Source organism: Carassius auratus, chromosome 34 (genome assembly GCF_003368295.1).
Source record: "Carassius auratus strain Wakin chromosome 34, ASM336829v1, whole genome shotgun sequence".
NCBI classification, from domain to species: domain Eukaryota; kingdom Metazoa; phylum Chordata; class Actinopteri; order Cypriniformes; family Cyprinidae; genus Carassius; species Carassius auratus.
This window is the reverse complement of record NC_039276.1, coordinates 8,172,069-8,192,965: the sequence shown is the minus strand read 5'-3', so window position 1 is coordinate 8,192,965 and position 20,897 is coordinate 8,172,069. Positions and strand designations below refer to the sequence as shown.

General features: G+C 37.3%; 1 protein-coding gene across 5 annotated transcripts in view; it reads left to right on the top strand.

The window, feature by feature from the left end:
• lrp1bb (low density lipoprotein receptor-related protein 1Bb) overlaps positions 1-20,897 on the top strand; it is a 250,801-nt gene that overhangs the window by 188,169 nt on the left and 41,735 nt on the right. For all 5 annotated transcript variants that reach the window (XR_003277158.1, XM_026217735.1, XM_026217734.1 and 2 more), the window contains 14 exons: positions 26-177; positions 460-584; positions 709-1,080; positions 5,363-5,552; positions 6,591-6,795; positions 10,720-10,912; positions 14,061-14,186; positions 15,822-15,950; positions 16,209-16,328; positions 16,682-16,795; positions 17,863-18,012; positions 18,579-18,701; positions 19,880-19,999; positions 20,452-20,580. Coding sequence is in view for 4 of the 5 variants with exons in the window: in XM_026217735.1 (XP_026073520.1) it covers positions 26-177; positions 460-584; positions 709-1,080; positions 5,363-5,552; positions 6,591-6,795; positions 10,720-10,912; positions 14,061-14,186; positions 15,822-15,950; positions 16,209-16,328; positions 16,682-16,795; positions 17,863-18,012; positions 18,579-18,701; positions 19,880-19,999; positions 20,452-20,580 (2,248 nt within the window). In the remaining variant the exon portion in view is untranslated. The remainder of the gene's footprint in view (positions 1-25; positions 178-459; positions 585-708; positions 1,081-5,362; positions 5,553-6,590; positions 6,796-10,719; positions 10,913-14,060; positions 14,187-15,821; positions 15,951-16,208; positions 16,329-16,681; positions 16,796-17,862; positions 18,013-18,578; positions 18,702-19,879; positions 20,000-20,451; positions 20,581-20,897) is intronic.

Here is a 20,897-nt window from a genome sequence, read left to right as displayed (position 1 = left end):
TGTGCATTTTCAAATTGCTTTCTAGGAAAATAGATTATACTGGTGCGACGCCCGGACCGACAAGATAGAAAGGATCAACCTTGAAACCGGGGAGGGCCGTGAGATTGTACTGTCAGCCGCCAGTGTGGACCTGTTCTCCGTGGCTGTGTTCGGGGCTTACATCTACTGGTCTGACAGGTAATTTATTATTTTACTAAGTGCTACACTCTCCAAAGTGGCCCACGGAGTCAGCGGCTCTAGTCCCAAGGGATTAACCCCTTCCGTGCAAGGTTATTATGAGACCTGCTGTATTATTATGTCGTCTCCCAGGCAGACTTATGTAAATAGGATGTACCGTAAGTCATCAGCAAGATGACGATTTCACAGCTTTGCAGTTTCTTTTTATGTTTCATGCTGCTTTTAATGAGAGAACCTCTACAATGCTGATGTCAGACTCTTTCTCCGTGTCGTCTGTGGCAGAGCCCATGGCAACGGATCGATCCGGCGTGGATTCAAAAGCGATGCCACTGATGCGGTCACGATAAGAAGTGGTCTTGGCGTCAACCTGAAGGACGTGAAAGTGTTTAATAAAGTCCGGGAGAAAGGTTGAGGTTTCAATTTAATGAGTTCCTTTTTATCATGCCACATATGTATTCTTTGGACAAAACAGAGTTATAATGAATATCTCCGTGTCCATCCAGTGATGTCTTTCTATGCTTTGACATGCAGGCACAAACCCGTGTGCGAGGAGCAATGGAGGTTGTCAGCAGCTGTGTTTTCACCTGGGCAGCGGAAGAAGGACTTGTTCCTGTGCTCATGGGTACTTAGCTGAAGATGGCTTTGCTTGCCAAAGATATGAGGGCTATCTTCTGTACTCTGAACGGACCATCTTGAAAAGCATCCACCTGTCTGACGAGAGTGATCTTAACTCCCCTCTCCAACCTTTTGAGAATCCAGACTACTTCAAGAACGTCATCGCTCTGGCATTCGATTATCGCCAGCAGGCCTCACACCACAACCGCATATTCTTCAGCGACATCCATTTTGGGAATATTCAGATGATCAATGATGACTGGTCAGGAAGACAAGTCATAGTTGAAAGTAAGTCCGGTTGTTGTTGTTTTTGAGTGCTTTCATGCAGAAATTAGTTTCTAGGGGCATTTGGAAAATCCTACTGATTGCTAGCCTTTTGTTGATCATGAACGATGTCCAAAAATGCTTCGTCCACAAAAGCGGGCATTTGTTTTTGGTCCTGTCGTCGTCCTGATGCAGACTCATTGCAGTGACCCACGTGTTGTTTAATGTGCTGGTGCTAGAACGATTCCAGCTTCTTAGCAGCAATTTGTGAAAGGGCCTTTGTTGGGAACCTAAGTGGCGCTGCCTATGATGTACAGCAAGGCTTTGATTTATCCAACAACTAGTATAAGTGTTATAATAGCTACCTCCATTTTTCTGCAGCTAAATGGGACCAATTTAACTGTCAGAAAAGATGTTTAAAACACTGCATCTTTTATCGTGTCCTCACTCTTGATGGATTAAAATCGCTTGTCTCATCTCCACCGTCCTCAAACTGTAACAGGATTACGAGTGGAAGCCGAGTGATATTTTTCAAGATTCTGCCCGTCACTGTTGTTGGAAAGTTCCGAATATGGTTATTGATTTCCTCATGTACGCTATATATGGCAGACATTTCAGCCGCGATCGATATTCACGTCTGATGGTGGCCCACAATGGAAACCTAATATGCCTAATGACTGTGTATTATCCATTTACAGTGTAATGAGACAACCGTGACAGATTTTAATATCAGACAACTTATGTACTGCTTATAATAGCTACACATAATGTAGTGTATGTTTACAAATGGACTTTCTTTCAGATCCTAATCCATTGTTTACAACGTAATTTTAGATTCAGAACTCATACCGACATAATTAGGTTCAAATGCCAAATAATAAGGCATTGCAATAACGTACATTTGTACCAGAAATTACTGAATGACATTGATATCAGAACTTCAGGGGATGTTTTTAAAATAAATAGTTTACTTTATTTAGGTTTATAATATGATTCTTCTTTGAAGCTTAAAAGCTCCAGTCCACAAAATGTAAGGGCATACAGCTTTAGAACGAAACAAAAGTGAGTAAACAGCCAAATTTATTTTATTTTTGGATAAAATACATTGAAATACCATTTATGTGTCCTAGGTAAAGTGCGGTGGGGGGATCCCTTAATGCCTGATTATCAGTGTTGTGGGTAACGCGTTACAAAGTAACGCGTTAGAGTACTCTAATTACTTTTTTCCTGAAATGTGTAACTTAACGCGTTAGTTTCGTGCGTAAGTAATCAGTAACTTCGTTATTTTTTAAAAAAAGTAATCCGTTATTTTAAGGAAAGGAAAATCCCGACTGCAGCCTGCTTTTTGTCAGACAGTAGTCCTAGGTCTACTGTGCCACCTGCGGATGTATCAGCGGAGCCGAAGCTCTGTGATCGTAAAGTCAATGGCTGTGATGCGTCTGTGCCCTGCGCCTGACCCTATGTGTGTGTTTTTTTTTTCGAACTCCCGGCAAGATAGCAGAGAGGACAGTTTATGGAAGTACGCACATTATTTTCAATTTGTCAACGAAAAAGAAAAGAACATAACGGTAAAATGCACACTCTGCGTTGGTGAAAAGCTTCTGTCGACCGCCAAAAATTCTACCTCAAATTTAACGCTATGTTTTAATCACTACTTTGAAGAGTAAATGTAAGAGGACTGTGTTAAAGCGAATTTAGGCTTGTGACTGTGAGTGACACTTTAATAATAATTAGTTCGGCTATTAAGCGAATTGTCATTTGCCTGTGTGGCGGTAAAGGATTTAATTCGGTTTATTATCATTTGTTTGTTTGACAGGCAGCTGTAAATTTCTGTTAGATCATTGGCTGGCCGATTGTTCATCATTTTTAAATGGATTTAAATCTGCAAGGCTGTTTAAGGTTGTGTTTACAAGTAAGCATACTTGTACTTTGATAACTGCATTATTTAAAGTTAAAGAAAAATCAGGAGTTATCTTGTGGTGCTCATATTATACAGTAGCCTAGGCTACCCGGGCTGGGTAAGCGCGAATTTTGATTAATAATATGTTCTGTGATAATAAATAAATAAAACGCCATGTGGAATAGCCGATTGCTGACTGTCTTTCCTGTTATTGTTATCCTGCAGTGTAAATTTAGTCGGATGACTGACGTTATTCATTGTTGGGAGTCAAGACTTCTAGGTGCATTTAAAGGGGCCGGGGGCTGTGTCTGTCGTGTGTCGTGTGTGAGCCGCTGCGAACTGCTTTTAATTTTTGGTAACGCATGAGTACTCTAACGCGTTACTTTTATGAATAGGTAACGCTGTATCATAACTGATTACTTTTAATTGATGGTAACGTTGTAACCTAACTAACTACTTTCCAAAGTAACTATACCCAACACTGCTGATTATACTTAGTAACCCAGCTCATGTCACTTTGCTGAGGTTAATGGAATGCAGACATAAGTACAAAAGTTTCTGTGCTCCATGATTAGTTCTTCTATCCACTTACAGTACTCTGTGAATTCTCTTTAACTAGCCTCATTGCTCCTTGAGGAATTAGACCTTTTTCAAATTTCACTTTTATTAAATTTGCCTTTTTTGTTTTAAAGGCTACGCTTTTATGATCATGAAAATGTTTTTTGTTCTGATTCATCCTTGCCTTTGTTTAGCATATGTAAGAAAATATCATTTACATCAGTTAAAATCGCTGTTTTGCCTTTTTTTTTTTTTTTTTAAGTGTCAACTGGGAAAAGAACACATGAGAATTACACACACACAAAACGCTGTGGTTGCCAGAACTGAAACTGAAAAAACTGAAAAAAAAAAAAAAAAAAAACTGTTACTTAATCGAAAAAAAACTTAAAATGTGATCTGTCATACAGGGAATTCTGTGAATGTCAGTTTACAGTATTTTAATGTAAATTTATACTAAATATAAGGTAAGGATAGTTCTATTACAGTTATTCAATGTATACAGTTAGGAAACAGGTTTTTGCAATAACATTTTTACAGTATTTTACCTTTTTTTTTTTTTTTTTTTTTTTTTTTTATAAGATATTTTGATGCGTATCCAGCCTGTTAATGTTCACTTGAGACATTTTTGAAGTAGTGCATTTGACCATTCACGTGTACTTTGCATACTCATGCCACACTGTAAGGTTCACAGATATCCTCCACCTCTATCCATTTGAGCATAAATGCCCCAGCCAGAGAAAGTGAGAGTGTAATGTTGACTACTGGTTGAAATGAGCTGGCTCTTTTGATGGTGCATTCACACTCAAGTTCACTCACTTTCCCTAAGATGAAAGCCAATCCCAGCCACCTTGACTACATGCACACTTAGAAACACATACAAACACCCTCTCCATTCTGTCACCGGGAGAGGGTGAGGAAGTTAATCTGTATTTCCCTAATTAAGTCATACATCCGCTGTTAATTACTCCTTGGCCCCTCCAACATTTTCTGCAAAGGCAATCTGTCAGGCACTTTTTTATGGTGAATGATTAATTAGTGATGGATTTCTGCAGACTATTTTCTCTACTATTTCTTTTAAAGAGTAGCATTTTTAGCCTCTGTGTTTGAACAATTGCTATTTCACTGATTAATTTTTAGACATGACAGCAGACATAGCCTAACCGTTTTATAATGCTTAGTGTAAAGCTTTGATTGATTATGGTTTTATGCTCACCAAGGCAATATTTGAAAAAAAAAATTTATTTAATATATTTTTACATTTTATTTATTCCCAACCCAAGCTCATTGGAAATATGTGCTTGTGGTTACATTCCCACAACACCATTATTACATACCTTTCTGCACGTTTCGCAGCAGTTTCAAAGTGAAATGTCCAGTGGCCACCATTATTATGAAAGTCACATAGTGCCAATAATTAGGCTTTATTAATCTAGACTCTGGCCCTGTAAATCATACTTTGTGTGAAAAGGAATACAAATTGTCTGAGATGTACTGCCTCTAGTGTTCATTTCAACTGGGAACTGCTGCAATTTGTATGTATAGGTATGTTTTTTGAGTTTTGCATAAGTGTAAGTAGATGCACTCCATGAATTTGACATGAATGATTTTTCAGGATTCTTTGATGAATAGACAGTTCAGAAGGACACCATATATATATATATAATTTTCATTCATTAGAATTTATTTGTAATATTCTTATCTGTCTAAAAAAACAGCTAAGCTATTAATATAAGAGGGGAAATATTAGCATTCATTTCCAAACTGTAATATCATGAAAACATACTATTAATAAATCACCTTTCCAGTATGTCTTAGCATGGTCAAGTTGTAGCTTGTTGTTTTCTGTAGATGTGGGTTCAGTTGAGGGCTTGGCTTACCACCGTGCCTGGGACACGATTTACTGGACTAGTTCCACCACCTCAAGCATCAGCAGATACACAGTAGACCAGAGCCGGCAAGGAGCTTTTACCAGGCAAGCCATTGTCACCATGTCTGAGGATGACCATCCCCACGTCTTGGCCCTGGATGAATGTCAAAAGTAAGGGATTTTTTTTTTTATTTTGTTCATTTGGGTATCTGATATTGTTGGTCTGTAAAGAACGATGCTGTCAAATCATAAAAATGCAATTGAGACCTTTTTTTTTCAGCAATGATCAAGGGTAATACTTTTATACAGGAAGATATAATTTCACATGAGAGTTAGAGTTTGTTGTACTTCAGAACATTCAAAATGCCCAGTCATCGGTCATGTGACATGCACGAACCAATGGCATTTGGTTTGTCTTGTATAAAAGGTGCCATTTTTCTGCTCCAACAGAGGGAAAGATTTAATTTGCTATAGACTAAACAAAATGAACACATTCACTTTTGTCAACCTGTAATGTGAAACAAAATAGATTTTTATATCGAGGAAGCATATTGGCTTTTAGAGCAAATTGATTTGTCATACACAGGAAAACTAGCGTATATGGAATGTAAATCAGTCAAGAAGGAAAACATTTTAATTAGTTTGACCTCTTCAGATGAGCAGGGCACCTTGTGAAATTTGTTGGATGGAATATTTTTTATTCTTGATCCAGCAGAGTGGCATATCTCCAGACATAGTGGATGGTATATGCACTTAAATATCCGCTCTAAAAGAACCATTAGAGACTGATGTGATGAACAGCACTAATATTCAAAAAGATGTGTCGACTGTCACTTCATCGACTACATTAAACCCTCAACTTTGGAGAGAATATGCTTACTTGGTAATCTGGCACTTATTCAAATGGACTACCGAATGCTGTTAATTAGAATCTAACCTCAAATTATTAAATGGCATAGAATGTCAGCATGTATCACACATTTTCAATTAGACCATGGAATTAGACTGTGAAAGGAATTTGTAAAGGACAGTAAAATAGGCCCTGAGGCCTTTCTGTCCACTATTATTTGTGCAGTCAGTGATATTCCCATGCGCCATAGAGCTGGTTTAAAAATGCCGGCAGGCGACAGTATTGAATCATTGGCTTTCTAGTGCTGTCTTTAAAAATGCTTCTATTGCTCTCATTTTTTTGTCCTGTGTATTTTGTAGCCTCATGTTTTGGACCAACTGGAACGAGCAGCGCCCCAGTATCATGCGCTCCACTCTTGCAGGACATAACATAAAAGTCATCATTAGCACAGATGTATTCACTCCTAACGGACTCACGATTGACCATAAAGCGGAAAAGCTGTATTTCTCTGATGGCAGCCTGGGCAAAATCGAACGTTGTGAATATGACGGCTCCCACAGATATGTGAGTATGACTGTGTTTCATGGTTTTTCACTGGACATTTCTTCAATTAAATTTGTACTACAGCATTTATTAATCTAGGTTGTAGCTCATTTCTAAACATGTAGAGTTGTATAATTTATTAAATATGTAATATTTTATCAATTTTAGAAATTAAACTAAATCAATTAATGCTTTAAAAAAAATAGCTCCATTGTTAGTTGTAGGGGTGTGCAGCAGAGCAATTTCTGTAATTGTAACAATGGAAGTGGATGGGGGGTTTTATCTGGAAGTTTGTAAAGTTACTTGAGAAAACTGAAAACCATTATGTCTGTGGTTTTACATCTTTTTTTCTTTGTAGTTATCACTTAACAAATATGTCTTTTATAACTGATAAAATAATATATCATGAAGCCAATTTCCTCATTTAGACAGTGCTTTTAGGTATAACGTGGTTGTGCATCAGGAGACCGAGTTCAAGTGCCAGCTGGGGGACCTTTTGTGATTAAAAAGTTCTTATTAAAACAGTAATAATAAATGTTAATAAAATTAAAATATGAGGAATATATAACACTGTGTACTGAGTAATGTCAGGACAATCACAGCCTCAAATAAGAGGAGGCTGACTGTATAAATAGCTGATTAGAGAACATGAAGGTTGAAAGAAATAAAAAGGACAAAACCTTTCACTATGCGTACAAATGCAAATCTTAACAAATTATAAAGAATATACCTGTATAAATGTTGTCTCCGAGGGAGAGTGAGACAGAGATATTTGTAGCCTATCATACAAAGTTTAACGCATTTAAATAGACACATCAACCAGTAGAAGATACGTATCTTGTATCTTGGTCGATTATTAGGCTGGAGCTGGTTTGGTTTCTGAGGGACGTGTGGAGATGGAACGCGTCTGTTTGATTTGCAATCTTTCTGTGCTTCATGCATTCAAGTATAATATTGTACGAGATTTAAATATATATATCAAAGAGTAGAACATGTGTATGGTGTAGTAATTTAGCTGATTGCTTGCCAAGCTCTGATTTCTGAGAGACACATGGAGAGGCAACAGCACTGCAGATATTTGATTTGCGCTCATTTCATTCGTCATTACACACATTCACTTCACTCACTCATTACTGAGTAGTGATTTTAGAGATTATGTATAATATCATGCTTTCCACTGGATTACCTGTTATCCAGCAAACACAAGGAGTGTCTGTGCCAGCCTCAGGTGAATATTATTCAATATAATTATACTTTTTGAAGCCATTATCCATGCCATTCTGAATAAGGTACTCAGCTTTGGAGTTCAGACACACCCCTAGTTAGTTCATTGTTATTTCAGTGCATATCTAATTTTATCTAATGTACTGTAAGAAAGAAAGAAAGAAAGAAATCTAATTAAACTCACAATTATTTGCATATTCATTTTTGTTGAGGAACACCCCAAAATGAAGATCCTGCAGAAATGCTATTTTTGTTAAAGCTTTTGAACAATGAATCATGTTAAATTAACCAGTTTCACTACAATCTATTTTTTCTTTCTTTATTTGTTTCTTGTTGTTTAATAAAGTTTTTTTTTTTTTTTTGATTAGTGGAAATACCAAACACCAGTTGAAGTAATTCCTACTAATTTTCTAAAACATGAACCTTAATTGGGTATTGCAGTGGGTCACTACTAATCAAAAAATATTGACTTGATGACCACCCATAGATCGGCCAACCCTCTGAAATTATCAGTGTCCATTGACCCTTCACCAGATCAGTTTATTCCTAATGAATTATCCACTTTAAAGAAACATGACAAAGAGTTAATTAGAGTTCCTCAACCTCCTAAACTAAGAGCAGAAGTGGTAATGAAAGCTTATTTTGAGACCCCTGATGAGCCGTCCTATCAGCTAGCCAATTAAACTGTGAAGAATTAAGCAAAACTAAATCAACATGGCTTTTGGCAAACTGCCTTGCCGTTGGAATATCCCAACTGGTTTTAGTGAAGGGGTTTGTGAGTGGAAGCCTAATGGTATGCATGGAATACAGTCTGTGGTGCCATCATTTATATCATATCCACATAAAGAGGACTACACATTTTTTGTAATGCCCATCAGAACTGCAATCAAATGCATGTGGCTATAGTTGTTAGCCAAAAACACTATTTGACATCTTTTTGATCAGGTAAACAGAGATAATTAGTGCTGGAGCAGAACATTTGCACCCCTGAATTTAATTCTGAATCAATATGCTCTATCAAAAACCATCTGGCATGCTCCTCATCCACCCACCCCCCTTCGGATCTCCAGTTGTTGTTTGCTCAAGCTGGGATCTCTTAATCAACACCTGTCCTATTTTTCCCACCATGGTGGCAAGGATAATGTGATCATGGCTACATGCACGTTGGGTCTCCGGAGCTGTGGGACATCCTCCCTCAGAAAACTTAGGCCGGAAACTCCCAGAAGGAGTTGTGTGATGTATATCTGTGTCCGTCACCATGACACCTGCATTAACACTTACAGGATCTGGGCTAAACTGGCTGCTGGGCAGTTATTTAAAGCACATGTCCTCTACCTACATGTTAGTCTTGGTCCCCTTAAAGAGACTTTCCAGTGGTTGTCAAAGTGTGCAAGCTACTTGTTTGATCCTTGTGTAAGAGAACGGCCAGCAATATAATAATGGTGAATATCTTGACAACAGAATGGCTGAGATTTGAGGGGGTGCATGATATATCAGTAGCTATATCATGATATATCAGAGAACTGTCAATCTGGCAATGCCTGTATGCCACTGGATCAGAGTGCTGTCAAATGCTGTCTGATTGTTGCATGTAAAGTTTACATTTTGAGCGCTCAAGAACGCCATTAGATAAGTGGGCTCTGTCAGTGCTTTGGAAAGGTAATGCTTTATTTTTTTGCCACGCAATTAAGGGAAGTTCAAAGGCCAATTTAAAATATTGGTATGGTAAATAAAGTGCACAAAATCAGTATTTAGTTTAGGCAGTATTTGTGGCAGTTGATAAATCATGTTGCAAGATTTGTCCAAAAGGTGTGCGTTTTTGCGGCAATGCATTGTTAAAGGATCAGTGTTACTTGTAATATTCCCATATACACTTTAATAGCCAATTAAAAACATATTTGTATAATCAAATTAGCTAATTCACAAGATCAATACATCCTTTATTAAACCGCTTTGTCAAGTTTAACGCATCCTTACGGAGGTGTCGAAATGCTGAATCAATTCAGTTCACTTCTAACAGCACTTAATGGGAACAGCATCATACACATAGAGGGCAGAGCATCACGTTATTTAAAGGGGAAGATCACGTGTTAATGAGTAGCAAAGGATTAAGTAGCTGTATTGATTACTTTTATGCCACTTATCGGGCTTTTATATGTAGTTTGTTGCAACAAAGTGTTTTATAGGTTTGACTGAAAAAATAATGCAATAACTGACACTTTAAATCAATTTTTCAAGAAACAGCAACAAAACAATTTAACAAAAAAACAGGTAAAGACAAAAAGAGTAGACATTGATAATATCTAATCATGTATCCAAATCCAAATGTAATAAAATTAATTTAAGTGTGATTTATTGTAAATTATGTGCAGTTTCTTAGCTTCTAGGTATTGCTGCATATGGCTGTAGAGGCATCTAGTGCCGACACAATGATATTACAAATAATAAATTGTTCAAAATGTTTATATTAACAGACAATTTACAAATAATGCATTCTTATTTGTGGAACTTACAATGGGCTGAATCTCCGCAAATGAGTGTCGTTACTATGACAATGAATTTGAATGTGACAAGAAACTGGTGTCTGAAAAGATTGGTGGGTTTCTAGTCAAATTGGCTAGAAACGACCCTGTATATAATAAATGTCAGCAGACAAATACATTTCAAATATATGATCTGTAAACAAATGCTCTGTACTTGACCCTCTGTATCTGTCGTTAGGTGATCGTAAGGTCAGGGCCTGGCACATTTTTTGGACTTGCTATCCACGGAAACTACATTTTTTGGTCTGACTGGTCTCGGCGGGCTGTGCTACGGAGCAACAAGTTCACTGGAGGAGATACTAAAGTTCTCAGGGCTGATATTCCTCACCAGCCAATGGGAATTATAGCAGTTGCTAAAGACACTAATAATTGTAAGTATTCCACAAAAAAGAAAAAAGATTGGTCACTGAGAGTGGCCTCTGAAACTTTCATAAATTTGTGGCGTGCATTGAATTCACATCTTTCACTGGCACTGACACTTTGTGATTTCTAAGGAATAGTAGGAATCATAAATTAAAGTGGACGTTTTTATTAACCAAGCAAACTAAATTGGTGGCATAATTACTTTTAAAAACTATCCTCGAGTCACAGAAGATGCTCTGAACTGTCGCAAATGTGAAAAGTAGGACGTTTGGAAATTGGTTTAAGAGACTCCCGAAGGTCTCTGTTTGTGAGCCTGCTGTGAGGGGTTTTCTCCTCTCATTTGTTTGATCATGCCATATTATTGCAGCTGTCTGCACCAAACCAATTTTACTTTTTAAGAATGTTACCAGTCAGCACTGCCAGAGAGAGATGTGTTCATTCAAAGACAAATGTGAGTGAGGAAAACTGCTGTTGTGATCAACCATGTGATCTTCTTACAGAAAATTGTCTTTTAAATTCTTTCATCTGACACTCTACCAAGTTAATACATCACCTTTGATTTTTGATATTCTTTTCCATATTCATGCTTAGTCACAACCTAATGATTTAGAGATGCTGGAAGCTTCCAGAGGGACAATGTTATGGATTCATAACATTTCCTGAAAGTCTGGATGTTCATTTAAAAGTTATTTGATCAGTCTGATTAAATAAACTATACTTTCTTTCTTTTTTTCATTATAAATATATATATTACTTGCATAATAATTTCAATAAAACTTGCAGAATATCTGCCTATTTGATTTGTACCAAATTTTTTTTTTCCTCTTTAATGACAGCAGTCAGGCAGCATAAACTTAGATAGGTAGATGTCTTCAATGTCCTCCATAAAAAGAGCCGCCAGACACATGACACGCCATCTTTCCCACGCGTCCATCGTGTAGCCAGCTGTGAACGTTCCGCCAGGGCAGTCAGGTCCCCCCGAACCCAAGCTTCTCATCGAGAAGGTGGTGTCAATTGCATTGAAAGACAAGTCGATCAAATCAAATCCATGTTTTCCAGTTTAGCAGAGCAGTGCAGAGAGAGTTTCTCAGAATAGACGCAAGCAGGGAAGACAAGGGGAGGAGAGGGAGAGAAATGCATCTGCCTCCGTTGAGAGCCAAAGAAGAATAAAACGTTATTTGAAACAAAAATAATAACTTAAAAGTTATGCTTAAGTATAGAAATTTTTACTGACTTTAAAACTTGTAAGCTAGTTGCCAACGCAACATTTTTCATTTTGAATTTGCTTAAAGGGGGTTTCACTCAATATCCTGTTAATCTTGAGTACCTATAGAGTAGTACTGCATCCTTCATAACTCCAAAAAGTCTTTAGTTTTATTATATTCATAAGAGAAAGATAGTATGTACCGATTTTTCCCGGAAAAACACGACCGGCTGGAGGCGTGACGTGTGGGCGGAGCTAAAAAATCACGAGCGCCAGTAGGCTTTTGCATTGAGAGCGTTTGGAAGCTGTGACATTATCGTGAGGACAAAACCATCATCCAAAACAAACCATGGCTAACAGTCAGATTCAGCGTATATTTATGATCCAGAATCAGATCCCGAGGCTGAAACTGAACGAGAGCAGCAGCAGCAATGACTCGCTCCGAGCGGGGCTCGAACCCAGGTCTCCGGCATGGGAGGCAGACGCACTAACAAGGACGCAGAGATATTTGAAGTAGTTTTACTCACCGCCTGCGGTTCCAACACACGATCGTGACCCTTTTTCGTTGGGATTGCATCATCCTTAAGAAATAAACGATACGCAAATCCGTCGTCAAACTGGGCTTTGTTTGTAAAACAAGCATCTTCGAAATGCAGGGAACAAACAAAAACACTTGCACAACTCCGTTGATGCTCTGTAAAAATAAACTCCATCCACTGGTCCCTTAATGCTGTTTTTTATTTGGTAATCTGTGCAGGGTTGTCTTGCCCTGGCAACCAAAAACACACTTATTTTGTGACATTTCGCCACGCTCTCGCTCTGATCAGTGATTGTCTGTGCTCAGCCTCTCAGTGCTGTGCTATACAGGAGTGCGCGCTCTTCCGGCAGACGTGCCCTTAGGACCCATATAAGGAAGTTCCACTCCATCTAACGTCACACAGAGCCATACTCGAAAAAAACTTTCCGAAACTTGTGGCAAACCGGAAGGAGTATTTCTGGAACCGAAATACTCCTTCAAACGTACAACTTAATTTTTGAAACTTTGTCCATGTTTAGCATGGGAATCCAGCTCTTTAACAGTGTAAAAAACTCAGTATGCATGAAATAGCACCCCCCCCCCTTAAGATGTACTAAAATATCTAAAACTGAAACTGAAATAACAGTGAATAAAACAATTATACTGTACACTCTAAAGAAAAGCACACTATGTACTGTGTCTATTTTTTAATTATTTTTAACTTTATGCAACAAAATTAAATTACTAATGTTAAATGTAAAAACTGAAAAGCCAAATATTAAATAAAATAAAAAATATTCAAAAATTGAATAAAAACCTGTAATAGTACCTCAATGAGACTGAACTAACACTGGTACAAAAAAGGAGTCACATATTAAATCTCACAAATTGGCACTTTGATTATAGTGACAGAGCAGAATCTGAAATATTTATAATTAGTTTAATGTTTTCTTATTCTTTTTCAGTTGTCTTGGTTTTACATTTTTTTCAGAATCCTAAACTCTTTTTATTGTCATGTTTAATAGGATTTTAAATCAGACTTTTGGAACACACACTTTTAATTTCCAAAGCCCAACAAAGAAAAAAAAAAACTGTAGCATTTTCTTTCTGTTTTAAATAGGATAACACTTATAGTTTAAATTTGTAACAACTTTTGCTTTGGAATTGTACTTTTTTGGAACTCCAGGGTATTTAGTGAATAAGCCCCTGATGTACCGCATTTGTCAGTGTATTTTAATAGTCAGCTACTTTTTTTAAAGAACGCAAACCTGTTTTTAGCTCAAAGTTTTTTGGATTGCTCACTTCAAAGACTTTGGAATTACTTTTCTCTGTGTTCTTGTTTGTATGCTGTTTAATGCTGTTATTTAGCCTTTCATATATATGCTCAGAGCACTGTTGTGATGGTACGTGATGTTCCCATGTCCCTGTGTTCCAGGCGAACTATCTCCATGCAGGGTTCTGAATGGTGGCTGTGGTGACCTGTGTCTCCTTACTCCAGATGGCACAGTCAGCTGCAGCTGTCGAGGGGAGCGGATACTGCTCGATGACAACAGATGTGTGTGTAAGTTTCACCACGCTTCCCTCAGACTCTCAGGGATTACGAGTCCCTCCATCTCAGAAAGATGTGAAATTACTTTGCTTCATTTATTCCAGCATTTATTTTGCATGTAAACATCGCTATGGCTATTGCTTAGACCTAGGGTTAGGGATGTGAACTCTTCCAGTAACAATTATGCCACAGACTTGAATGGTACCTCAAAACGTGTGGCTTATTAAGAAAAGGTGTGCTATTGAACTATAGTGATGGGTCGTTCGCGAATGAGCCGACTCTTAGAGCCGGCTCTTGTAGGTGAACGACGGGAGCTGGCTCACATATCTGAAGAGCCGTTTCTATTTAAAAAAGTATATATATATATATCTATATATATATATCTATATATATATATATATATATATATATATATATATATATATATAGCCTATAGAAATTAAATCATTATGTAATAATGAAATGTAATAATGAAATAATGGATGCATTTTATTTTATTTAAAATAATTGACTAATTCAAAGAAGAAGAAAAAAATATCTTGTCTGTCTGATCAGCCTCACATTCTGTTCCTGTCAATCATACAAGAGGTTTCAACCAATTATACGGCATGAGGGAGGGGCCAAGCCATCACACAAACACACACACACACACACCACACACACAGTGTCAAACTCAGAGGAGAGGAGAGGGAAAACACAACAGCTTTTGAAAACAAAACAAAAGCAGGAAAATGAGTGGGAAGCACAGCCGCATTTGGAATCATTGTAATGAAAGTAAGGCAGCTTGCATTTCTGAATGCAAATCTCTCATAAAATAAAAATATGATCTGCATTGTGTGTGTGTGTGTGTGTTAATGCTAGTTATACTAAACATAACTAGTGAGATACAATGTTTAATAGTATTCCTTTTTCATAACAAATCAATGCATTTTTAAAGAAATTGTGAGTATGATTTAATTTAATAATTTAATTAGAATAGTTTTCACACCAATCATAGTCAAAACATTATTGTTTTTTAAAGAGCCGTTTGTGAGCCAAAAGAGCCGGCTCTTTTCAGTGAGCTGAGTCAAACGAGCCGGCTCACGAAAAAGAGCCGAAATGCCCATCACTATTGGACTTATGGCATGATGCAAATTTTTGTTTAATCTATTATTTATTCAAAAACTCATGTGAACTTTCCAACATGAATACAAGTACATTTCTAAGAACTTTATACATGTTTGATAGAAAACTTGAACTACTGTAAACTTCAGTATTTATCCTTATCTTTATTATAGACAGTCTAAAATCTCATTGACCCTATTAGTATTTGAGTGATCAGACATATTATTGGATATTATTTAGTTAAATAAATACATATATTTATTGATTAAGAGATCAGAATACCACAGACATTTTGGATTCTTTTAACTTGGGCCAGTTAAAAGAATTGCACAACCACAAAGAGCATTCAAAAAAAGCTTAAAACCACTCAGAACATCTTAGCACCCTCAAAAACCTAGCATTTGCACCACTTATGTTTCCTCGTGAACTATGATGCCAATTTGCAAAAATAACTCCCACACACATACACACAAAAATTTATGCATTAGCCAAATGATTAATTTACTTTAGAGTAAGTCGATCATTTTGTGCTCACTTTTATAGCCAAAACCTCCTCCTGCAACATCCACACTGAGTTTGAGTGTGGAAATGGGGAATGTATAGACTACCAGCTGACATGTGATGGAGCTGCCCACTGCAAAGACAAGTCAGATGAGAAAATGCAATATTGTGGTAAGTAGCCGATCACAATGCTTTGCCGTATGTACTCCCTGCTCCCACATCATGAAAGCAGTAAGCACATAGAATTGGTTTAAGGTGGCAGTTCTATTCCCTGAGGCGTCAGCCTAATAAAATGCGCTGCTTCTCCAACCAGAGGACCAAATGGGAATAAGCCTAGAGCAACAGAAAGACTAAATAAGATATAAATATATATATATTTTTTGCCATAATACGAAAGATTTGCTGTGCCATTGCTTTCCGTATCACTAGACAACAGAAGCTGCCGAAAGGGTCACCGTCCTTGCTACAACAGGCGTTGTGTGGCTAACAACCGCTTTTGTGATGGAATCGACGACTGTGGGGACAACTCGGATGAGGCATTTTGTAACAGTGGGTATCTTATGTCTGCGAATATTATTGTTTTGACATTTTGCATATAAATTTCACTTAAGGAAGTTATTTGTATTTTTTTGCAGTCTATGAAAGAAAATAGGCAGCTATTTTATATGTGCAGCTAGTATATTTCAGACCATGTTAGACCTCAAAAATTATACCCAATTTTCGAGCTGTGAAAGCATTTCACAAGTCATTTTCCTTGGAGCGATCTGGAAGACTCTGTTATCATGGGTGAATTGCGGTGCATTTCATACAAATATCAGCGCATAATATTTCATTCATTTAAGCACATGTCCAGGTACCTTAGTCTCTCTGCTCTCAGTGTAAATAAAGTGTCTCTGTTCCAGATGTCACGTGTGCTGCGTCTGAGTCATCCTGTCAAGATGGAACTTGCATACCAATATCCTCCTGGTGCAATCAGGTCATCGACTGCGCCGATGCCTCGGATGAAAAGAACTGCAGTAAGGCAGTGCTTCCCATGTTGCAAAGCAGCACGCGTTCTCTTTATATTACTGTAATAATCATTGCCTTGACATATCAGACTATTATAGATTACAAATGTAATGCATTCCTAGAACTGAGGATAAATCAATTAATTGCCATTAAATGGACAGATCACCCAAAAATGGAAGAAAAATTACTTTCTTTCCTATGTGATACAGAAAATGCAATTTTTTTTTAAAAGAATATCCTGTTCATACTGTCTTATAAATAGAAAATAAAATGGGACAAATAAATTAAAAACACCATAACAGTATTTTAAAAGCAAGTGGAACTATGTTAGAGTTAAGTCGTCTGATTTCATATGATATGGTAGTCATTCAATTTAGTCAAGTTTAGGCAATGTTTGGTCTGAATTCATTAATTACCGTATTTTTCAGACTATAAGTCGCACCTGAGTATAAGTCGCATCAGTCCAAAAATACGTCATGATGAGGAAAAAAACCTATATAAGTCACACTGGACTATAAGTTGCATTTATTTAGAACCAAGAACCAAGACAAAACATTACCGTCTACAGCCGCGAGAGGGCTCTCTATGTCTTCAGTGTAGACTATAGGAGCACTGAGCAGCATAGAGCGCCCTCTCGTGGCTGGAGAAGGTAATGTTTTCTATTGGTTCATTTCTTTTGGTTCATTTCTCTCGGTTCATGTCAAATTAATTTTGATAAATAAGTCGCACCTGACTATAAGTCGCAGGACCAGCCAAACTATGAAAAAAAGTGCAACTTATAGTCCGGAAAATATGGTACTGAAAATCACCTCCTCTTTAAAATCAAATATAGCAGCATTGACATCAATTACATTAAAGTCAATGGCGTTTGGTAATGATGTTTTTGTTCACTGCCTGGCTTCTGATGTACATTTTGAAACTTTGGAGGAAGAAAGCTATCATATGGCTTCAGCCGACTTACAGTGTGTGTGTGTGTGTGTGTGTGTGCATGCATGAATGATCATACAGCTTGGAATCATTTTGCGTCATCTGTTTTGTATCTCATAGATAACAAGGTCTTCTCCCTTATTTTCAGATCACACAGATTGTGGAGACTATTACAGGATGGGAGTAGCAGAAAAGGTCTTTGTCAGTTGTAACTCCACCTCACTCTGCATTCACCATTCCTGGCTGTGCGATGGAGCCAATGACTGTGGAGATTACGCCGATGAGAGGAACTGTCAGGGTAACGCTCAATATAACTCTCCGTTTGTTAGCTTTGCAGCTTGAGGAAGCCAGGTTCTATTAAAATCAAATTAATTTTGTCGCAACACTATTTATGAAAGAGGTAATGAAGCTGAGACAAGTCCCTGTCTTTTTATGCATGCTTGAAGAGCCTGAAAAAGGTGCAGAAGGCTGATTGAGTAATTATTGCTGATTGTCAGACTCGGAAAGAGCAGACATTTAAACACTCGTGCAAACTGCATTCACTTCAAATCCACTGATGCAAAGGTGACTTGAAAATTAGTCTTGGCAGATTTCAGCTTATTGCTCATAGCGTGTCGGTGGTTTCATATAGAAAGCAAAAGTTGCATTTATTAGAGTAGACCTGTTTGAATGGAGATGCACTTTTACACCCTTATAGTTCCGTAGAGAATTGCATCACATAAAGATTTCATCTGCCTGGGAGCGATTTTAGGGAGGGAATAATGACCCAAACAACCATTGGACCAAATTCTCCCTACACTAAGCAAATTGTGGACTTATTTATGCTCCCCATAATCAAACATGTATTTTCTCTCACTGCCGCAGTCTCCCATGGGCAGAAATGTGCAGAAGGCCACTTTGCCTGCCCTAGCGGGAACTGCATCTCCAGCGTGTGGCTTTGTGATGGGCAGAAGGATTGTGAAGATGGTGCAGATGAGTTCCAGTGTGGTAAGCATGACTGTATTAGTCTCCCATTGCTTTCACTCAGCTTGATTTCTCATGTGGAGCGGGAGATTACAGCCCGCCTCTTGAGATGAGTTTTGAATGCAAAAACCAATTCAGCTGCTAATATTGAGGTCAAAAGAAGCATTTTCAGGTGATAAAAACCAATCTCCATGTGTACCTGTGCCCTTGGAGGCTGACGTGCATGTATATAACTGGAACCCTCATAGCATTTTCATTTCACAAAACGGTTGAATGAAATTGAGATAGATAGATAGATAGATAGATAGATAGATAGATAGATAGATAGATAGATAGATAGATAGATAGATAGATAGATAGATAGATAGATAGATAGATAGATAGATAGATAGAACAAAAATCATTCTGATGTGCTGATCTGTTTTTTTTATGTATATATATATATATATATATATATATATATATATATATATATATATATATATATATATATATATATATATATATATATATATATTTATTTCCTGAAAACAGGTGAAAATAGTAGTGTTTCTTAATATATTGTGGGAACGGCGATGCAATGATTTTACCGAAATTCTTTGATGAATAGAATCATTATGAATTAATCAAGATTCGATTTTTTTAATAGATCACGTCAATTTATTTGTCTCTTTTGACGCAACATAAATTCTGTTTTAAATCCATATATGAACCGAAATATTATTTTGTCAGCTTTTCAAGGTGCACTAGCATGTACACATACTCAGAGCTGACAGACATGCAATAAAAGTCATAAAAAAATCATTTTCATAAAGTGAAACTGTTGCTCAACACAAATAACAGAGATAGATGTGTCAGCTAGCTCTATATATTTGAGATGAAAAATGGATAAAAGTATGATTACACGGCAAAAAATCCTGAAAACACAATTATTCTGCTTTATTGCATCTTCAAGTAAAAACCACTCCGACAAAGACGTATTTATGGTGAGGGGTTGTATAGTGTGTTTTTGCCGTTGTTGTTGTTGTTGTTTTTGAGAGCACAAGTAATATAAGTGCAATCTAGAGGTCTACAGCCAAGTCTGCTGAATTTGGAAATAAAGAAACCATCTCTAAAAGCATTCAGCTAGAGATGAGTCCTAAATTGTGGATGTCATTTTCTAAGCACTGTTATTTGTGCCTCTCAAACTGCTTTGTTAATAGACTCCTCCTGTCTGTGGAACCAGTTTGCTTGTTCGAAGAACAAGTGCATAGCGAAGCAATGGCTCTGTGATGGTGAAGACGACTGTGGAGACGGGGTGGACGAGAGCGTGGATCTCTGTGGTACGCTTGTGACCTCTCCTTTCATTCTGTGTGACAGTAAATATAGTTTTTCTTTGCCTCAAAGGCAGCTTTTTGAATTATTTGAGTTTATACACAGGCTAAATATAATGCAACTATTATAAATTGGGCATTATGAAAATGCAATCATGGTTTAATAAATTAGTAAATGTCTGTAGTAGACAAACATTTCATTGGATTTTAATGAAATGTCAGTAAGATATTAATGATACTGTATGGCTATGTTCCTAATAACGGCAAATGCAATTAAACATGAAATACTTTTCAGAACTTGATAAGCAACACTAAACATCCAAATGCACTCTATGCATTTGTTAAAAAGCTTTCACAGATTACTGTGTGAATTTTCTTAATATTCAAGTTGGCTGTCATTTATGATCAATAGACCTGAGCAACAACAATTAATGGTGCATTACTAACAACATATTATCCAGGCTCAGTGACCTGTGCTCTAGGGTTATTCAGTTGTCCAGGCTCGTACGCATGCGTCCCCAAGCGCTGGTTATGTGACGGGGAGAGAGACTGTCCCGATGGCAGCGATGAGCTTGCAGCGGCCGGCTGTGGTAAATATTCCCATTGATCTGTTTAAAATGTCTTTTGCATGTCAATGTGTTATTGATGAAAGCTCTCTTTAGATGTTGTTCTAGCAGCGATGCAGGCCATTCATTATAATTGGCAATTTGATACGTGTTCAGGTCAGGATTTAAAAACTCAATGACATCCCAAGAATAGGATATTCTTAACCACAGGCACTTCATTATGCGTTGCGTTTTGTAACATGTTAGACTTTAGGCTGGATTTGGAAGATCTGACTCGTATCCCAAGGTGAATAAAGTCTTGGTGAGAATTAATTAAGCTCAAGGTCCTGATGTTTACCCTG